Below are 16,964 nucleotides of genomic sequence, written 5' to 3'. Positions count from 1 at the left end.
TACATTGGTGTTTATCATAGATGATTAAAGCCCACAGGTAATTCTAAATCATCACTTTGTGACATGGTTAAAAAGCCCCTACAAGTGAGGTGCATTGATTAATCTCAGTAAATACAGGAAGCTTCTGAATTTATGTATTAACTCACATGTGATATGTGTTTCCTGAGAGTTGGCCTTATATCAGATCCTCTAGGAGTTTAAGAGACAAAATAATTTAAAACACCAAAACTAGAAACAAAAGAAGAACAGTAAGCAGATAGAAACCTAAATCATAATATCTGCCATCAGTTTTCATCATCTTTTTTCATACCACAAGTAAGCTGGTGACAAGTAGCAGAGGTGAATGTGCCGAGTTTTATTCCCCATCTGCTCATCTATCTATGTGGTGTCAAGAGCATAGGAAAATTTTAAGAATTCAGGCCCCTGATTAGTAATTCTTAGGAATCATGTTTATTAGACTTTCTGAGGTGGGGATTAGGAACCTAACAAGGCATATAACACTCCAACACACTTAACAAGCTTCTTAGATGATTCTGATATGCAGCCAGATTTGAGAACCACTGCTATAGATTCCAGAGGAATTTAGTTTGTTTTTCAGCACCAAGGTCAGTTGCGGAGCTTGAGCTCAGCATTGGAACTGTGTCGGAAGCGAAAGTTGCTGTTATTGCTTGCATTTTGGCTTTGCCATCATTTTGCTGAGGGGGAAAAATGCCTTACTTTTAGATTTCTTACTTTTAGATTAAGCACATTTTGGAGTTATTTTTTGGAAATTATTAGGATACAAGGATTTTTTGGGGTCAAATATGCCTGTAATGAATGTGAAAGAAAAGCTGCATTAGCAAAGTAGCCCGGCTCATTTGACAACACAAACTGGTGGATTGTTCAAATGTTAGAAGTGGAAGGGACTTTAGAGATATTCTGATTAGAATATTTCTAGAATTATTACGTGCATTTTACAGATTCGGGATATAAGGCCCAAGGAAGTAAAGCTGGGGAGTAGAATCTTTGTTTTTCCCCCAGAGACTTGGGAAAGTTTCTTATTCTTACCATGCATGCATTAAATTAATACAATATTTCTAGTGAAATGACAGTATCAAAGTAAAGCTATTTTCTATTCGGGTATACAGAAACTAAATAAACGTAATTTTCCCATATTGCTCAACTGTATCTTTTTTATTGTCATCGAGGAGTGACAATTGAAACCACATTGCAAGATATTAATATAAAAGAAGATATGTTCCCAGTTCCACGGAGCCAAATACCAGATGTGCATTTCTTTTACAAGTAAGTGACGATGCTGTTTTCCTTGACAGTTTTTTTTAATCTATGTCACTTCAGGGTGCCAGCGTAGGAACTTATAATTAATAGATAATCAGTAATTGCTTCTTAAATAAAGCCTTAGTAAAAAGTAGAGAACATGGAGTAATTTCTCTCATGTTTATATTTTAAATTAGGCAATAAATAGACTCTGTTGTGTTGGCAGTACTTATTTGCAATTTACACATCAAAACATCAGCCTGAGTGGATATGACATTTTTCCCTTTAAAATTTCTTTTGATTATAATTTTGATTTTAATTATGGAAGCTTTAATAAACACCTTGAAAATAACTTATCACTTTACCTGGGAAAATAGTTAACTTTTCCTAGTTGTTGAAAGAAAATGAGTTCCATTTGTATTAAAATTCTAAATTAGTGAACTTTGATACATTTTTCTTTTTCATTTGTTTATATGGCATAGGAGTTATTATATGCAGATATTTTTGTCTTTGTTATCTGTGTCATATATATTTTGTAAAATGATATTTGCTTTACAATAGGTCTTCTACAGCTACGACATCTTGTGTTAATGGCCGGTCAACTGCGGTGAAAATGAGATGTAATCCTAATAAACCAGGCGCTGGAGTGATTTCAGTCCCCAGGTATTCTTATTTCTAAATGATTATTTACATTTGTATTTATTATGAGGAAGCAAAACTCTAGAATCTTAATATTTTAAAACATTTTCTCTGTGGCTGTAAAGCAGGAGGAGAACCGAGGAATCTGTAGGCTTGGATTGTAGGGCTATGCTCCTGCCTGTTAAGAGGTCTTGCTCCATTTCAGCACTTCCCAGTCTCAATGACATCTTCTTTTTTTTAAAAAATATATCTTTATTGATTTCAGAGAGAGGAAAGGAGAGGGAGAGAGAGATAGAAACATCAATGATGAGAGAGTCATTGATCGGCTGCCTCCTGCGCGCCCCCGACTGGGGATCGAGCCCGCAACCCGGGCATGTGCCCTGACCGGGAATCGAACCCCGATCGCCTGGATCCTAGGTCGGTGCTCAACCGCTGAGCCACGCCCGGCCGGGCTCAATGACATATTCTCAAACTGTTTGCCTGAGTGTCTCAATCTCTTAAAAAACTGATTAAGTAATATATAGTTATACTGTTTGTATCCTTGTATTTATTCTTACTATTTAGCCTTAATTCTTTGAGAGTTGGATTAGGAACCTTCCTGGGTTATAATTCTTTATCAACAATGAACTATTTGGGTGATCTAGATTAAGTAATCCGACCTTTGAGTCATGGTTTCTTTCTCTGTGAGGGGATGAGACCGGGGTGGATAATTTGTACGATCCATTTCTAACTCTTGAGTTTTCTGATTAATGGTGGTGAAACACCAAGGTGGAGTCTGACCTATAGAATACATAATACCGTTCATTTAACTGATTGGCAGATCGGTTTAATACAGCGCGCTTTGTGTGGGGACTCTAGGAGAAAGTAAACAATTTCATGGACTCGGAAGAACTGTCAGATAAAGACAGCTTTCATGCAAGAGTGAAACTTAAATGTCTCCTGATTTTTATTTTTCACAATTACTCATTGTTCAGTATGTAGATTATTTATTCTAATCTTTTTAGGGTCAAGGTACCTTCGGATTGTAGTTTGATTTGCAGATTTTTCTTCATCAAGCTAGCAAAGTTTATAATTTTTAAAGAAAATGATTGACTTAATTTTGTTTTTGATAGTTTCACAGTAACCCTTGAGAAATCTTAAGTTATCCTGCTTATGTAACATCAGGATTGGAAACCAGTGGTCTGGGCATTGTTTCAATTACTTGGGCATCTTGAAAATAATTACAGTGTTAACACAGTATTTGAGGCTTATTTCTGGGCATGAGGGCACACTAGCATTCACCTCTTACCAGTTGTGTTTCTCTGGTTCTTATAGATTGGGGGTGGAGAACATATATACGGCCCACAACATCACTTGGTCTGGCCCTGCCAAGGCAGCCACAGGCGGGACTCAAAATTCAATAAATCTAGGAGCTTTTTTCATAGCTAATTTTTTAAGTTGATAATTTTGTATGGCTAGTGAATGATGTTATGAATATCCAAATAGCCCTTGGCAGAAAAAAGGTTCCTCACCCATTTATGACTTAATTTTTCTTTTCATCTTTTCTAAGAATGTGACGAGAAGAGTACATGATAAAAGGTAATTACATCAGCGGAGTAAACAGGGAGCCTGGTGCTCAAGGGCATTGTCGGGGAGGAACAAACTTTCCTCTGCCCTCAAGGTTCTTCTGGGTCGTCTAATAATCAAACAGACATGAAGCAAATTAGCAAGAGGAAATAACCAAATTTAATACATACATATGTATGGGAACCCTGCATACATGAGAGAGTCAGAGACCCACATGCAGGAGAGGTTCAGAGATAGAAAGGGGGGTTGAGGCACATAAGACATTCGGAGCCAGGGATGAGGGCACCTTGGGGGCTTCAAGGACCTTTAGTAAATAGAAATTTGCCCTGCCCTATAGATAGTAGTTAAAGGGAGGGGCCAAAGTTTTTCTTGAGCCCGAAGCTAAAATTGCCTTTAGCTCTAAGTAATCTGTATACCACTGAGGCACATCTTGGAGTGGCTCGTTCTGAACCCCCACAGTGTCATGTGATGGAAGATCCCTGTGCCTGCGTCCATGCTAAGGTCCAGGTAGCAAACCACACCTTTTTAATGAGTGTGTGTGTGTAGAGATTCTTTAATTATGCTCCGGTGCCCCACCTTATGGCTCTGAGTTCAGATGCTTGTTCTCTCTAGCGCTCTGAGGTCCTTCCCGGACCTAGCAACGAACCTCTCTGGGTCTAGCCTCTAGGGGTCGCATGGATGACTTCTGAAGCCTCCTCCAGATCTCCGACTCAAGCAGATAATGTTGCTAAAAGGCTAGGTCTTTTAGAAAATATATCTCTCAAACTATCCCTAGGTGAGTTTTTAAAGTAATAATAAAAAAATAGTTTCATGATATTAAATGATGGCATCTAGAAACTGATTTTTTTGTTGTGAGGAGAGGAAAGTAAGTTTCTCCTTTGATCTCTAGCAGATTTTTCTACTTCAGAACCTTAACTGTCTTTTCAAGGGTTTCTCAAGATTACCTGCAGAGGAATACCTTGGGGTGTCTATTTTAAAATCATTTTCTAGACTGCCCCTAAAAATCTAAAGAATCTGAGTAGTCAGCATGGAATATTTTTAAAAACACAAGGCAATTCTGATACATACTAAAATTTAAGAAACACCGGTTTTAACCCATGTTTTAGAGATTTGGCTTGTTTTTTTCTGAGACAGATCCTTTAACATTGTTCTGCATTTTAGTTTCCTGAAAAGCCAGTGTAAAGTGTCATGATTTAAAGGGTGAATTTCTTCACCCATATTTTGATAGAACTTTATTTTACAATTGTGATGCACACTGAAGTTTGAGAACTACTGTCCTAAGGAACTGCTTGAACCGCCACAACCGAAATGTGCTGACCTTTAGTTCTTTCTTGAATCAATTTCCCATCAGGGCACAAGGGGGAGCTCTGGGATCAGAACACGAGAAACAGCAGCTTGTTCTGAAATAATTAGGATTATATTTAGCTGCAAGGCGGAATAAAGATTTGTGATTTCCTCCTAATGGTAAATAATTGTTAACAAAGCCAGATACTTAGGCTACTTTTGAAGAGGACTTAATTTGCATTTTGGCTGGGGGAGTGGGGGCGAGCTTTAAATTCTCCAGCTGAGAGAGGAAGGTGCTAACCAGGCAGTTTGCCTCAGGAAGTCTCAGAAGGGAGACTGGCAGACCTGGAGGGATGCACTTGGCCAAGAATCTTGGCAAACCAGGCAAAGGCAATGTTGGCAGTAGTTATGTTGGTTGGGGCTCAGTACCTTGATAACCTGCGAAAAATATCATGAGACCTTCAGCCCTGAGAAAATGAGAATGTCTTAACAGACCATGAATAAGGCAGGAAAAAGGGGGAAATATGTGTTCTCAGTGTAGCTCATGTGGAATTTAGAGAGAGCAGCAAATTATCGCGACTGCCTACTAATCTGCAGTTGGAATCAGCAGTCTGTCTGTTTGGTCTGGCAAATGCAGTTGGTTTCTAATTCCACAAAGTGTCTGGAGGGTGTGAGACATTTTAGATAAAAACTTAACTGCATGATGTCTGTGGTAGATGAAGTCTGAGAGCTGGAGTGGATTTTTGAGATTACCTAGTGCAGTTTGTACCTTGGCCAAAGAATACATTGCTAACACAATAGACCACCAATATCCCTAAATAGAGGCCCCTCCAGCCTCTGCCTAAAAGGCTTTTCAAACCTCTAATCATGATCCTAGGTGGTTAGAGGAATTGAAGGTTCTCCTTTCATTAGGAATAATTCGACCTAAGCATTGTGTCCAAAGTGCTCTTTCAAAAATGAGAGAGAAAAGGCTATAAAAAAGCCTTATTAGAAAACAGAGGGAACCAGTTTTACTTTGATAATAGAGATATCATAGCACAGTAGATCCTTACGTCAAACCCATTTACCATTCCCAGTGGGAAATGAGTGGCACAGTCAGGACTGAATGATTTCCTGACTGTGCCTGTTGCTCTTTTCATGCCATCATATTTTCATCTTTTTATTTTTCCCCCCTCCAGTTCCTTATAGGTGGAGATTGCAAAGAAGCACATTAAGTGGAGGCAGATATCACATTTATCCAGGGATAACTCGACTGGTCTGCATGTTGTTGGTGCCTTCCTTTAATGAGTCATCTTGCCTCAAATGCAGTCTTCTTTATTAATGTTATAGTTAGAGGAAAAATCAGCATCCTCACTCTCTCAAAACTTACAACCATATTTAACTGCTTGGATAGCTTATAAATCAGTCTAAAATTATTTTGCCAAAACCTCCTTCAGATTCCAAATTCATCTTCATTGTAAGTGTAGCCTCTGAGAATATTATCTCTCAGAAAAGGGATGTTTCACAGCCCTGTCTTGATAGTGGTCAGTGGTTGAATGTGCCACGGTTTATTCCACGGGCTCTGATTTAGAGTCTTCAACGTTACTGGATGCTAGTATAGTGTTTTCCTTGGTCTTTGGGGCAGGACCGTTAAAGCCCAAAGTCTGTTCATTTAAGTTGTTAAAGCAAGAGAAAAATTATTGATTAAATGAGTTCCTTGTTTTCTTTTTCCTCTGCACTATTTATGGACAAGTAATAGACATATAAATATGTATAAGTTAAGTAAAAAAAAGGCAATAGAACTGAAAAGATTAAAACCAAATATGGTCTTATAACACTAAAAAGTAAGGAGACATATAAAAGCATTATGCACATATGCAAAAACAACTAAAACCCATTCTGATCAAGAAATGGAAAAACTCTAATACAGAATTATTAAAATTGTACAATTCAGACACTAATGAGTAATCTTAAGACATGATATAAAAGTATCACAGAACAGTCATAAAATTTTAGGGTCAGTTTTGAAATAAGGTTGCCAAAGCTTTGACAGGTATTTGTTTCACCGTAGAAGATACAGAGTCTATAGATAAAAAGGGCTAGGAATTGTCAGTTAATGTTGGTCCAGGTCTTGATCAGATGCTGACTTTTGGTTATTAACCCAGGGTGGTATTTAGAAAATGAGGCTTTTGCAGGAGACTGGTAGAATTTTATACCCCTGAATCTAAGAGCTGTGGGTCAAACTACCTTATGTTAAAACCTAGTCAAAAGCAATTTATACTCTTCAGCCTTAGGGCAAACAAAATTGGAGCAAGATGCAACAGCATCCTATGGATCCTGCACAAGAAGGCTTTCTGCCAATGACAAGGCATCCTCAGCAGAGAAAGGCTGACCTTCCTGAGATGCCGAAGCTGAGGAGAGTCACTAGCAGCAGGTCAGAGAGCATCGTCCATCCCAGAGGATGTCAGTCTTCTGACCTCAAGTCTGGGAACCTCAGGAAACCCACCAAAGCCCCACATGAAAGAAGCTCAGCAACATTAGTGCCCTAACATCAAATGAGAAGTGTTCTAGGCACACGAGACTGTGGCCTTTCCCCCAGGTCTCCTGAGACTAATTCCAGAAGGATCAGAAATACACTGACAACATAGGTGACTTTGTTTTAACTTTGGATATTGAACAAAGCTTGGGGAAAATGATTTTACACTGCTTTATCAACTCTCCAAACAATTAATAATTGGTTGAGTGTTAGGCCATAATGGTTCCAAAGAAAACAAAATTTTTCTCCATGAATTCATAATATGAGCAAGGTAGATTCTGCTTTAAGTAAGATGATTCATTTAAAAGAGGACACTAATAACTCATAGCTCAGTCTAGTTAGGCCCCCTGGAAATGTGTTCCATTTTAGAATCCAAGCTATAACTTCCTAAAAGAGATTCACCTGAATTCTTATGCATTGCCAGTGCCACCCTGGTTGGTAAGGCAATCCCAAAAGCAAAATAAACTGGAAAGTCTCTTCCTCATCTATCAGTGAAACCAAATCAAGGTTCACCTGGTTGTCCTTTGAATCTAAGATGGTCTCTGCATCTAGAATTCACAGCACAGGTCATGCTGTGGAGCTCTAACCTTGTATGCCCCAGCTATCCCTGTCCTTGTCCTGTCTCTAAACATTTACTCACTAGTTTCTATGGTGATTGCATGGACCAAAGGTTATAAAAGAAGCACAGTTAGTGACATCTCTAGAAAGATGGGGGTAGGGAATGAAGATGGTGGTGACTCAGGTCATCAAAGGAAAAAGTATTGCACATATTTGGCAATAAAGCGTTTATCTTGGTATTTACTTTTTGTTCTCTCGGTAGGAGAATATATATATTTTTCTCTTGCATCTTTTTTCCTATTTGCATTCTCTGTATAAGCACCATTGAAATTATTACTGCCTCATACATCCTTTTTTCACAGGGAAGGCCTGATTCAAGCTGTGAAACTTATATTTATAACAAAGAATCAAATTTGAATATTCCTCATTTTAAATGATTCATTGGGTTAAAAGAATTAAAGAATTGATTCTAAATTAAACTGCTTTTAACCTAAGAATTTCTTTTAAAAAGTGAAGTCTACCAAGGAAACGCACTGAATCATTGTAGTATTTTGACACCTCATGGCAGCTTATGAAGCACATCAATGTCTTGACTGGCTTTTTTCTGTTCCTGTAGCTCTACCAGTTCTTTAGAGAGTGATGTGCATTGTTAACAGTGTTTTATATTTGCAGTGTCTTAAACTTTCCCAAATTGTTCTTTCATTTTATCCTTTATAACCACCCTGTGAAAGCAGTATAGCAGACACTCTGCTTTTGACAAATTACAATAATGAGATGGTGGGGAGGGGCATTGAGTCACTTAGGAAAAACACACAGTCACTTGAAAATCTAGTTAGAATAGTAATCCAAACCTTCTTTGCAGAGCTTTTTGGAACTTTTATTAATTTTCTCTCTTTCTTATTTGAGTTCTTTCTTCTTAAACTTTAGCTGGCTTATTCTTTTATTTCCCAAGATAAACTTCCCTCCTCCCTGCCTTAAAACTTCTCTATGTTGGAAAGATAAAATAGAAAACAATTTGGGGAGGCGAGATTTGAGCAGGAAAGCATATTGGTAATATTCGCTAAACAGTTAGAAAAGTGTAATTATTTTTAAAGTTGCAAGTCATTGTTAAGAAAATAATAATTGTATTCTTGAAGAATTTTTCTGATTGGTTACCCATTATTTTCCCAAAATTGGAAAGTGGACATTAGGAATAATTTTTTTAATGGACATAGTTTTCACCTATTGCACTTACCTTTTAAAAAATCTCTTTTTGTTTATTATTCTGAATATATTTATTACTCCCTTTTTACAAACAGAGAAATTATGAGTCAAGTCAGTTTTTTCAAAGAATTACTGTTCACCATTCTTCTTAGCTCTGACAGTAGTGGGCCTCTGTTTCTGAAGCACATTATAAAGAATTTTGCTTTTATTTACATTGCACCCATGTTCAGTCTACAGCACACGGGCACTTTGGAAAGACAGTTACGTAAAAATGTAGTATTTCCCTAGTTTTACTGGATTGATAAACAAAACAATCATTCCCACTAGAATTTTTTCCAAATACCTTCTTCCTTCAGCCAGTAAGGATTCTGAACACAGTAGCACCGGGTTAGTTTTTGAGCCATGCTGTGTTTATCTGCCCCTAAAATGAAAGTGGCAAGTTGACAACAGTAGGCCCACCCACCAGAAAGCAGAGTTCAAAAAGTCTCCCTTCAGTCCCTGCCTGGTGGCTGCACCTGTGTCTAAATTGGTGCCTGTCTAAACTTCACGTGTCATCGCCGAGTGATGAATGTAACCACCTCTCGAAGGACGTTATTGGCAGGCCCAGGAGACCCAGGATGGCAAAAGCATTTGCATCAGTGAGCTCCGTGTTGACCTGACGGGGACCTTGTTTGTTTTTTCACTTTAGACAATTTTGTTTTCATGTCTTTTCCCGCCTTCTGTGGCCCACGGTCCTGTGTATCGTTCTGTTCCCTAAAGCACCTTGCCTCCGTACATTACATTAAACAGAAATTACCACCTCCCATTAGCACCCAGTGCCTGCCTGGGTGCCCGCTGCTCACTCACTTCCTTGCCCTTGAAGCTCCAGCCACAAGGACCTGCTTGTAATTTCCTCCCACTTCATCTACTATTTTATCCCTGTGGTATGAATTCCCTTCTTTTCTTCCCTCCTATTTTGCCTAACTCCTACTATTCTAGAATATTCTAGATTTGGTTTAGGCATCACTTCCACCAAGAGACCTTCCCAGAGCTTTTAAATTTTTTTGTCATTATCTGTGCCTGTCTCTCCTTTAAATTTTTAAAACACAGCTTTATAGAGATATAATTTGCATACCATTACAATTCACTCATTTAAAGCATACAGTTAAATAGTTATTATATATTTAGGTATGTGGACATCACAGTCAACTTTAGAACTTTATTTTCTCAAAAAGGAACCCCATACCCTTTATCACCTCCCTGCACTCTAGCCCCCTTCCTAGCCCTAGGCAACTACTAACCTACTTTCTATTTATCAATTTCCCTATTATGGACTTTAATATGAATAACAACACATAGCATATGGAATTTTTTTTTTTTTTAAGAATTGGGATCTAGATTTTATTTTATTATTTCTTCTTCTTTTTTTAAAAATTTTATTTTTGTTTAAAATATTACAGATGTCCATTTTTCTCCCCAATGACTGTTCCACCCTGTCCCTTCCCCCTCCCCAGACCCTCTCCCCACCATTGTCCGTGTCCTTGGGTTGTGCATATATAGCATATGGAATTTTTGATTGGCTTCTTGCACTTAGCATAATATTTTTGAGGTCCATCCAAGTACTCTATTCCTTTCTATGGCTGATTGATATCCCATTGTAAGGATATACCACATTTTGTTTATCCATTCGTCATCTTAATGTTGATGGACATTTGGGTTGTTTCCACATTTTGGCTGTTATGAATAATGCTGCTATGAACATCCATGTACAAGTTTTTATGTGAACATGTTTTCATTTCTCTTGGGTATGTACCTAAAAGTGGAATTGCTGATCATGTGGTAACTTTCTGTTTAATTGTCTGAGGAACAGATTATTCCACAGCACCTTCACCATGTTACATTCCTATCAGCAGTGAGTAAGGGTTCCAGGTTCCCCATATCCTTGCAACATTTGTTATTATCTGTCTTTCTGATTCTAGCCACCCTAGGAGGCATGAAGTGGTATCTCACTGTGGTTTTGTCTCCTTTAGATTATTTTTTATGTATGTTCCCTCAGTATCCATGCATTGCTTCCCAGCATGCAGTATGCACTCACTTGTTGATTGGACTTGATTGAATGTGCTACAAAAGCTGTCATTTTTGTTGTTTTTCAATTTTTATTTCAGCAAGTGTCCAGCAGGCACCTGTGATGGATGTACGTTCTACTTCCTGTGGGAGAGTGCTGAAGCTTGCCCTCTCTGCACAGAGCATGACTTCCATGAGATTGAGGGAGCCTGTAAGAGAGGGTTTCAGGTAAGGAGCAAATCTAAGCAGAACTGTGCCACTGAAAATATAATTATTCACTTTAACATTGCATACATCATAGAAACTCAGATTTGAGAGCAGGACTAAAGCTTATAGTTCACTTAATGTGACATTAAGTGACTGCATTTAAAATCAAGTTTGGTAGCTAAACCCCCATATGCTGAGGTAGCTGAAGTCGTACACTGAGCATTGAAAGACAGTGCTGTTCACACATCTAGTGATTGTTGAACCAGTTTTTTTTGACATTTTTAAGTAGGTCAAGGATGAAAAGTTCAGATTCACGAAACATGATGCCTTTTAAATCCTCATAATAATAATGATATACTTTTAATGCTTCATAATGGAAATTCATCTTTACCTTTTCTCTAAAATTATGATAAAATTATTATAATCATTTTTTTAAGAGTAAATGGAAAACTAAGATGCATTCCCTTCTTCAGCTAGTAAGTTTAACTCGAGTTTTGAAAAGCTAAACTACTTTTTATTAAAATATTCTTTAATATTTAATATTTCTATTCTGGAAGGTAATGTTTAGAAGCATAAGATAATGAGGTGGCAACAACTCCTCTAATTTTATCTCAAACTATCTTCATTGAAAAAGTTATGTTCAACATGTTATAAGAATATTAGGAACACATAGTTGCAAGGTGATTCTTTTTAAGTATTTGTTTTGACCTTAAGAATAATATCTTTTGGAACACTGATGTATTTGACATGTTGAAATATACGACTCCCCAATATTTTCAATTTAATTTGAGAAATACCAGAATTAATTATGCCCTTTTGTTATACTTAGATGTCAATTTTGAAAATATTTGCCAAATGAGATCAAGCTTCAGCTAGAAAAATATGAATGTCATTTCTAAGCTCATACATCTTGCTTAGTGTGTTCCACTGCAGCAACAAACAAATGGGTGTGGTGTTGTAAGTGGATACGTTTACCTCCAATCTCTGAATGAAATGTTTCAAAAATCTGCTCTTCCATGAGCTTGAGAGGGCAAGTCTCACTGTGTTTTCCATTATGTCCACAAACAAGGGTGGATTTCTTCAGATGCCAAAGCCTTTTGATAGAAAAAGAGAGTGATTGCAAAATATTGCTACGGGTATCTTTTAACTTTTAATTAATTCCACTGTATTTATGCCCAAGGTCCTGCTCCATCCTTTGTAAATTTTCATTTTATATTTCGGTTTCCCGATTCTGTAAATTACATCTAATCCAGATGTGTATAAAGTTAAAATTACACAGTACAACTCCTCCACATATAGCTGATATAAGCTAAAAGAGCTGTACAATGTGTGATAAAAGTGCTCTTATCAAATTGGATCTCAAAAATCGATAGTAGGTTCTAAGGATGCATTAAGCATTACTTCTAAATGTCAGATAGTAGTAAAGATTTGAAGAGGTACTGTGTGATCACTAAGAGGAATGTTTCTAAAATTTTCATCAAATTTATCTCACCCTGTTCACAAAATATCCCTACTTGCTGGAAGAATAAAGTTTTCAGTTGTATTGTCAGCCATTTTCTTGTTGGCCAATGACATGTCACCAAATGAAGGCATGAATCTTTCTAATTAATAAAGCAACTAAGAAATGTCCAAAATGACTAAGTTGTAGATGATGAAGAAATTTTGCCAATAGCCTGACTTTTTTGGGTCTAGCAATTTGAAGAGCTTAAAGTTAAGCATACTGGGTTTACAAGTTTTAACACTTTAGGTAGAGGACTGACATTAGACATTAGAGCTTACCACTTTCACTGGGTGTTGGACATTTAATAAAACCACATGAACCCTTTTATGGTCTGTTTTCCTGTTGGAATGCACTTCAGATGCAGTCAACATCTGCTGACTGGGGTGAACATTTGTCTCTTTATTATCATTACTTACACTTAGAGATGCATCAGTTCAACTTGCATATGCCTCTTCATTTCTCACATCTTTCTCATAAAACTGTGACCCATTTTAAAAGTAATTTATTCACACTGAGTTTAAAGAAAATGTTACAGTTATCATGCACTAAAAAAATTCTTCATTTTAATGTCCTTTTAAGAAAAACATGCTGAAAGTTCTCATGCAGACTTGGTTGAAACTTTTTCTCAAAGTAAATAAATACGATTCTTCTGTACACATCGGTCACTTCATGACTAACTGCAAAATGTGTGTGTGTATAAAATCAAATTAAACATTGTAGTGGTATTCTGCTAAGGTGTTGATAAAGTGACCATCATACACCAGAAAATTTAACGAGACACCATGAGCAAAACTTTAATGCCCCATGACATTTAATGTCACTGGATATAATCATCATGCAGATTGCTACTGGTCACTGCATATGTTGAAATATATTAGGAACCGTGCACTGTACTCTGGTTTTTATTTCCAATCTGTTTTATTTGATCTATTTATTTTTTTAAAAATGCTGTTTGAAACCCAATATGTTGATTTAATTATCCGCTAGTTAGTTGCAACTTGCAGTGTGAAAGACATTGCCCTAAATAAATTGAGTCATCTTTTGGAGGCTGAGAATAAGAACCTCTTGTGGGTAGTGATGACCCAGAATAATGCCCTCCTTTTTTGGCATGGAGAAGAGGGCTGCAGTCTGTTTGCCTTCCCCTACACCAGTCACCAAAGCCTGCCAGTCGTATTTTACCTACGTGCCCAGGGTCCAGGATCTACTCTTCTACTTAGTGGGGAGGCCTGTAGGGGAAAACATTCCAATTATAATGATATTAAACAACTAAGCTTTCATTTAAAAACATGGGTCAGAAGTCAGAGATCATCAGAAAAATGAGGAAAATAGCCCAAAGGATATCTCCAGATGGAGTCATTTTTATTCAACTTGCTCAGCATGTAGCAAGCCTTCTGATCTGACAGTCCATGGTTTTATTTGGTTTTGTTGCATTTTAATTCACGTCCTTGTTCTCTCTCCTGTATCTTCTCTATATCTTCTACACCTCTGGAGCTTCTGCTAGATGAATGCTGAATAACCCTGTACGCCGACTATACATAAAGGGTTAGCAAAACCCTTCTCTGAATCTTATTTCTCATGTCATCTCTGTGTGTGCTTTTTTTTAAAGGAAACCTTATATGTGTGGAATGAACCAAAATGGTGCATTAAAGGAATTTCTTTGCCTGAGAAAAAGTTGTCAACCTGTGAAACAGTTGACTTTTGGCTAAAAGTGGGAGCAGGTGTGGGAGCGTTCACAGCTGTTTTGCTGGTGGCTCTAACTTGCTATTTCTGGAAGAAGAATCAGAAGTAAGTAACCTCATTGGAGTGACCATGTAAGAACTGAAGGATCTCTTTTGTTGTGAAAAATTTAGACTTAATCATTATGTTCAAATTTCTCTTGGAGACGCAAGAAGTATCTTCTAGTGAAGGAGTTATAGGAAAGGCCCTTAAGAAAGCCAAGGGATGTAACTGTAATTCTGATAATATAGAAATCATAGAACATTAGAGATTATTGAATTAGACCCATTTAATACAAAACAAAAACAGAGGGCCCAGGTTATTGAGGTCTGAGATCTGAAGGCAGGTTTTCTCTGTGTCTATTTTTCTTGTCATGACATGATGTATTATTGCCCCAACTTTCCTTTTTTAGTTCCTTGGGGGCAGATATTTGCAAAGAAACAGACTAACTGTATAAGTGGATATCACCTTTACTCAAGGACTCTAAGAATTTGGAGTTGAATATTGAGTCTAACTCCTGCTTTTTTATTAATGTGTTACATGATTTGACTCTTTAAAAATGATTTATGTGTCAGTGGGGTTATGAAAGTTCTATATGATAATATCTCAGAACAATTGAAATATCTGGGGTCTTCTAATAGAAAAGAATGATTGAGAGAGAAACGGTAAACACCAAATCAATTGCCTATATGCTATTCTTAGCCTTATGGCCTAAGCTTTATAACACTGTATAGTGAATTAGCTTCCAAATATTTATAAATTAAGAAAATGCATTTAGACCTCAAGGTTTTTCTTTGTTTTTCAAAAGTTTGTAATTGGACAATTTAGCAAATGTAAAATAATGATATAATTAACTGTATTGCATTGATTCTCTGAAATCCTGGAAAAGATTTGTGTGTAAGTGGTAGATGAATGAAAACATATCGTGTGATAGCTGTAGGTGAGGGAAATTTTTCGGTAGAGCAACTATACTACAAGACAATTTAATAAGCTGGTGCTTATTAAAATAAGTATTATTTTATATTAAACCTCCACTTTATCTGTTTACTTACTGCTACTTAGACTGGAGTACAAATATTCCAAGTTAGTAATGACAACTAACTCGAAAGAGTGTGAACTCCCAGCTGCAGACAGCTGTGCTATCATGGAAGGAGAAGATAACGAAGAGGACGTTGTGTATTCCAATAAGCAGTCACTACTGGGAAAACTCAAATCCTTGGCAACAAAGGTGAGAGCAGAACTTTAAGCTGGTATTACTGTGCAATATAAATTAGTGGCTGTGTCAGCCTAATAGTATTATTCATGCAAGCCCTGTCATTCAGCATGCCTGTATCTTCATGAGCATTTATCCAACAAAAATACACTTAGAAGTACCTAAGAATGTAAATACAAGACTATTCACTGCAACATTGTTTTTGCTGGTTAATCAAGCAGCAACAACCTTAAACACCATCAGTATAGAGTTAGATAAGAAATTTTCATTCATCAAAGTAATGGAATACTGTGTAACTGCAGCTGTTAAAGACAGAAATATCTGTCAGTAGGACCAAGATAAAGTGAAAACAACATATAGACTATCACGTTTATGTTAAAAATACATTTATGTTAGTATTTGCATGGCAAACTACTGACAGTAGCTGCTTTTTGGCAGTTTGAACTAAGGGGTGTTTTAGTCTTTGAAGTAATACATTTTTGTCATGTTTAAATTTTCACAAAAATTATGTATTATAATATTAAAAAAGAAAATGTTAATAAAAGATCTCATGTTCATTTATACTTTTCTTTTTAAACATTTTATAATAAGATTGCTTCACGCAGAGAAAATAAAAGTTATATAAACTGTTGAGGTATTAAATGTACCTTATCAGATGCCATCATATTTGTTGGCTTTGAAATGATTACTGTATCCAGACAGATAACATGAAGCCTTAAATATTATTTGTAAACACATTTCATTGATATTCTTCACCATTGACATAAAAGATGAGAAATTATCAGTTTATCTACTCAGGGCTAAAAGTAGAATCAAACTTATGAAAGGAAATGTGCTTGAAGGAAGGGCAAGTGACAAAAGACGACATTTGTTGAAAGTATTTTAGTAGCCAGTTCCTTTTTACTCGCCTAATTTAAGCATATAAATATATTATAGAGCATCATTTAAAAATAAAATGAATAAGCCATATTCCTCTTCTACTGATGGTTATTTAATTTTTATTTTCTTCTTATTTTTTTTTTTATCCTCACACAAGGATATGGATATGTTTAGTGATTTGAGAGAGAGAGAGAGAGAGAGAGAGAGAGAAACATCGATTGGTGCCTCCCAGGGATTGCACTGCAACCTACATATATGCCTTGACCCGGAATTGAACCTGCAGACGGTGTATGGGATGACACTCCAACCCACCGAGCCACCCTGGCCTGGGCAATTTTTCTTTTCTTAATATGGTAGTTTAGGAAGGATACTATTGCTGTGGA

General features: G+C 36.8%; 1 protein-coding gene across 1 annotated transcript in view; it reads left to right on the top strand.

Annotated features, from left to right (window-relative positions):
* Positions 1-16,964, top strand: part of ELAPOR2 (endosome-lysosome associated apoptosis and autophagy regulator family member 2) — a 161,435-nt gene that overhangs the window by 131,167 nt on the left and 13,304 nt on the right. Inside the window, exons 17-21 of the mRNA XM_081147922.1 lie at positions 1,188-1,284; positions 1,819-1,920; positions 11,167-11,293; positions 14,380-14,558; positions 15,552-15,717. Coding sequence (XP_081004048.1) covers positions 1,188-1,284; positions 1,819-1,920; positions 11,167-11,293; positions 14,380-14,558; positions 15,552-15,717 — 671 coding nt within the window. The remainder of the gene's footprint in view (positions 1-1,187; positions 1,285-1,818; positions 1,921-11,166; positions 11,294-14,379; positions 14,559-15,551; positions 15,718-16,964) is intronic.

The sequence above is a fragment of the Miniopterus schreibersii genome (assembly GCF_964146895.1).
Source record: "Miniopterus schreibersii genome assembly, chromosome: 9".
NCBI lineage: Eukaryota > Metazoa > Chordata > Mammalia > Chiroptera > Miniopteridae > Miniopterus > Miniopterus schreibersii.
The sequence above is the reverse complement of the archived record's forward strand: the minus strand, read 5'-3'. Positions and strand labels throughout refer to the sequence as shown.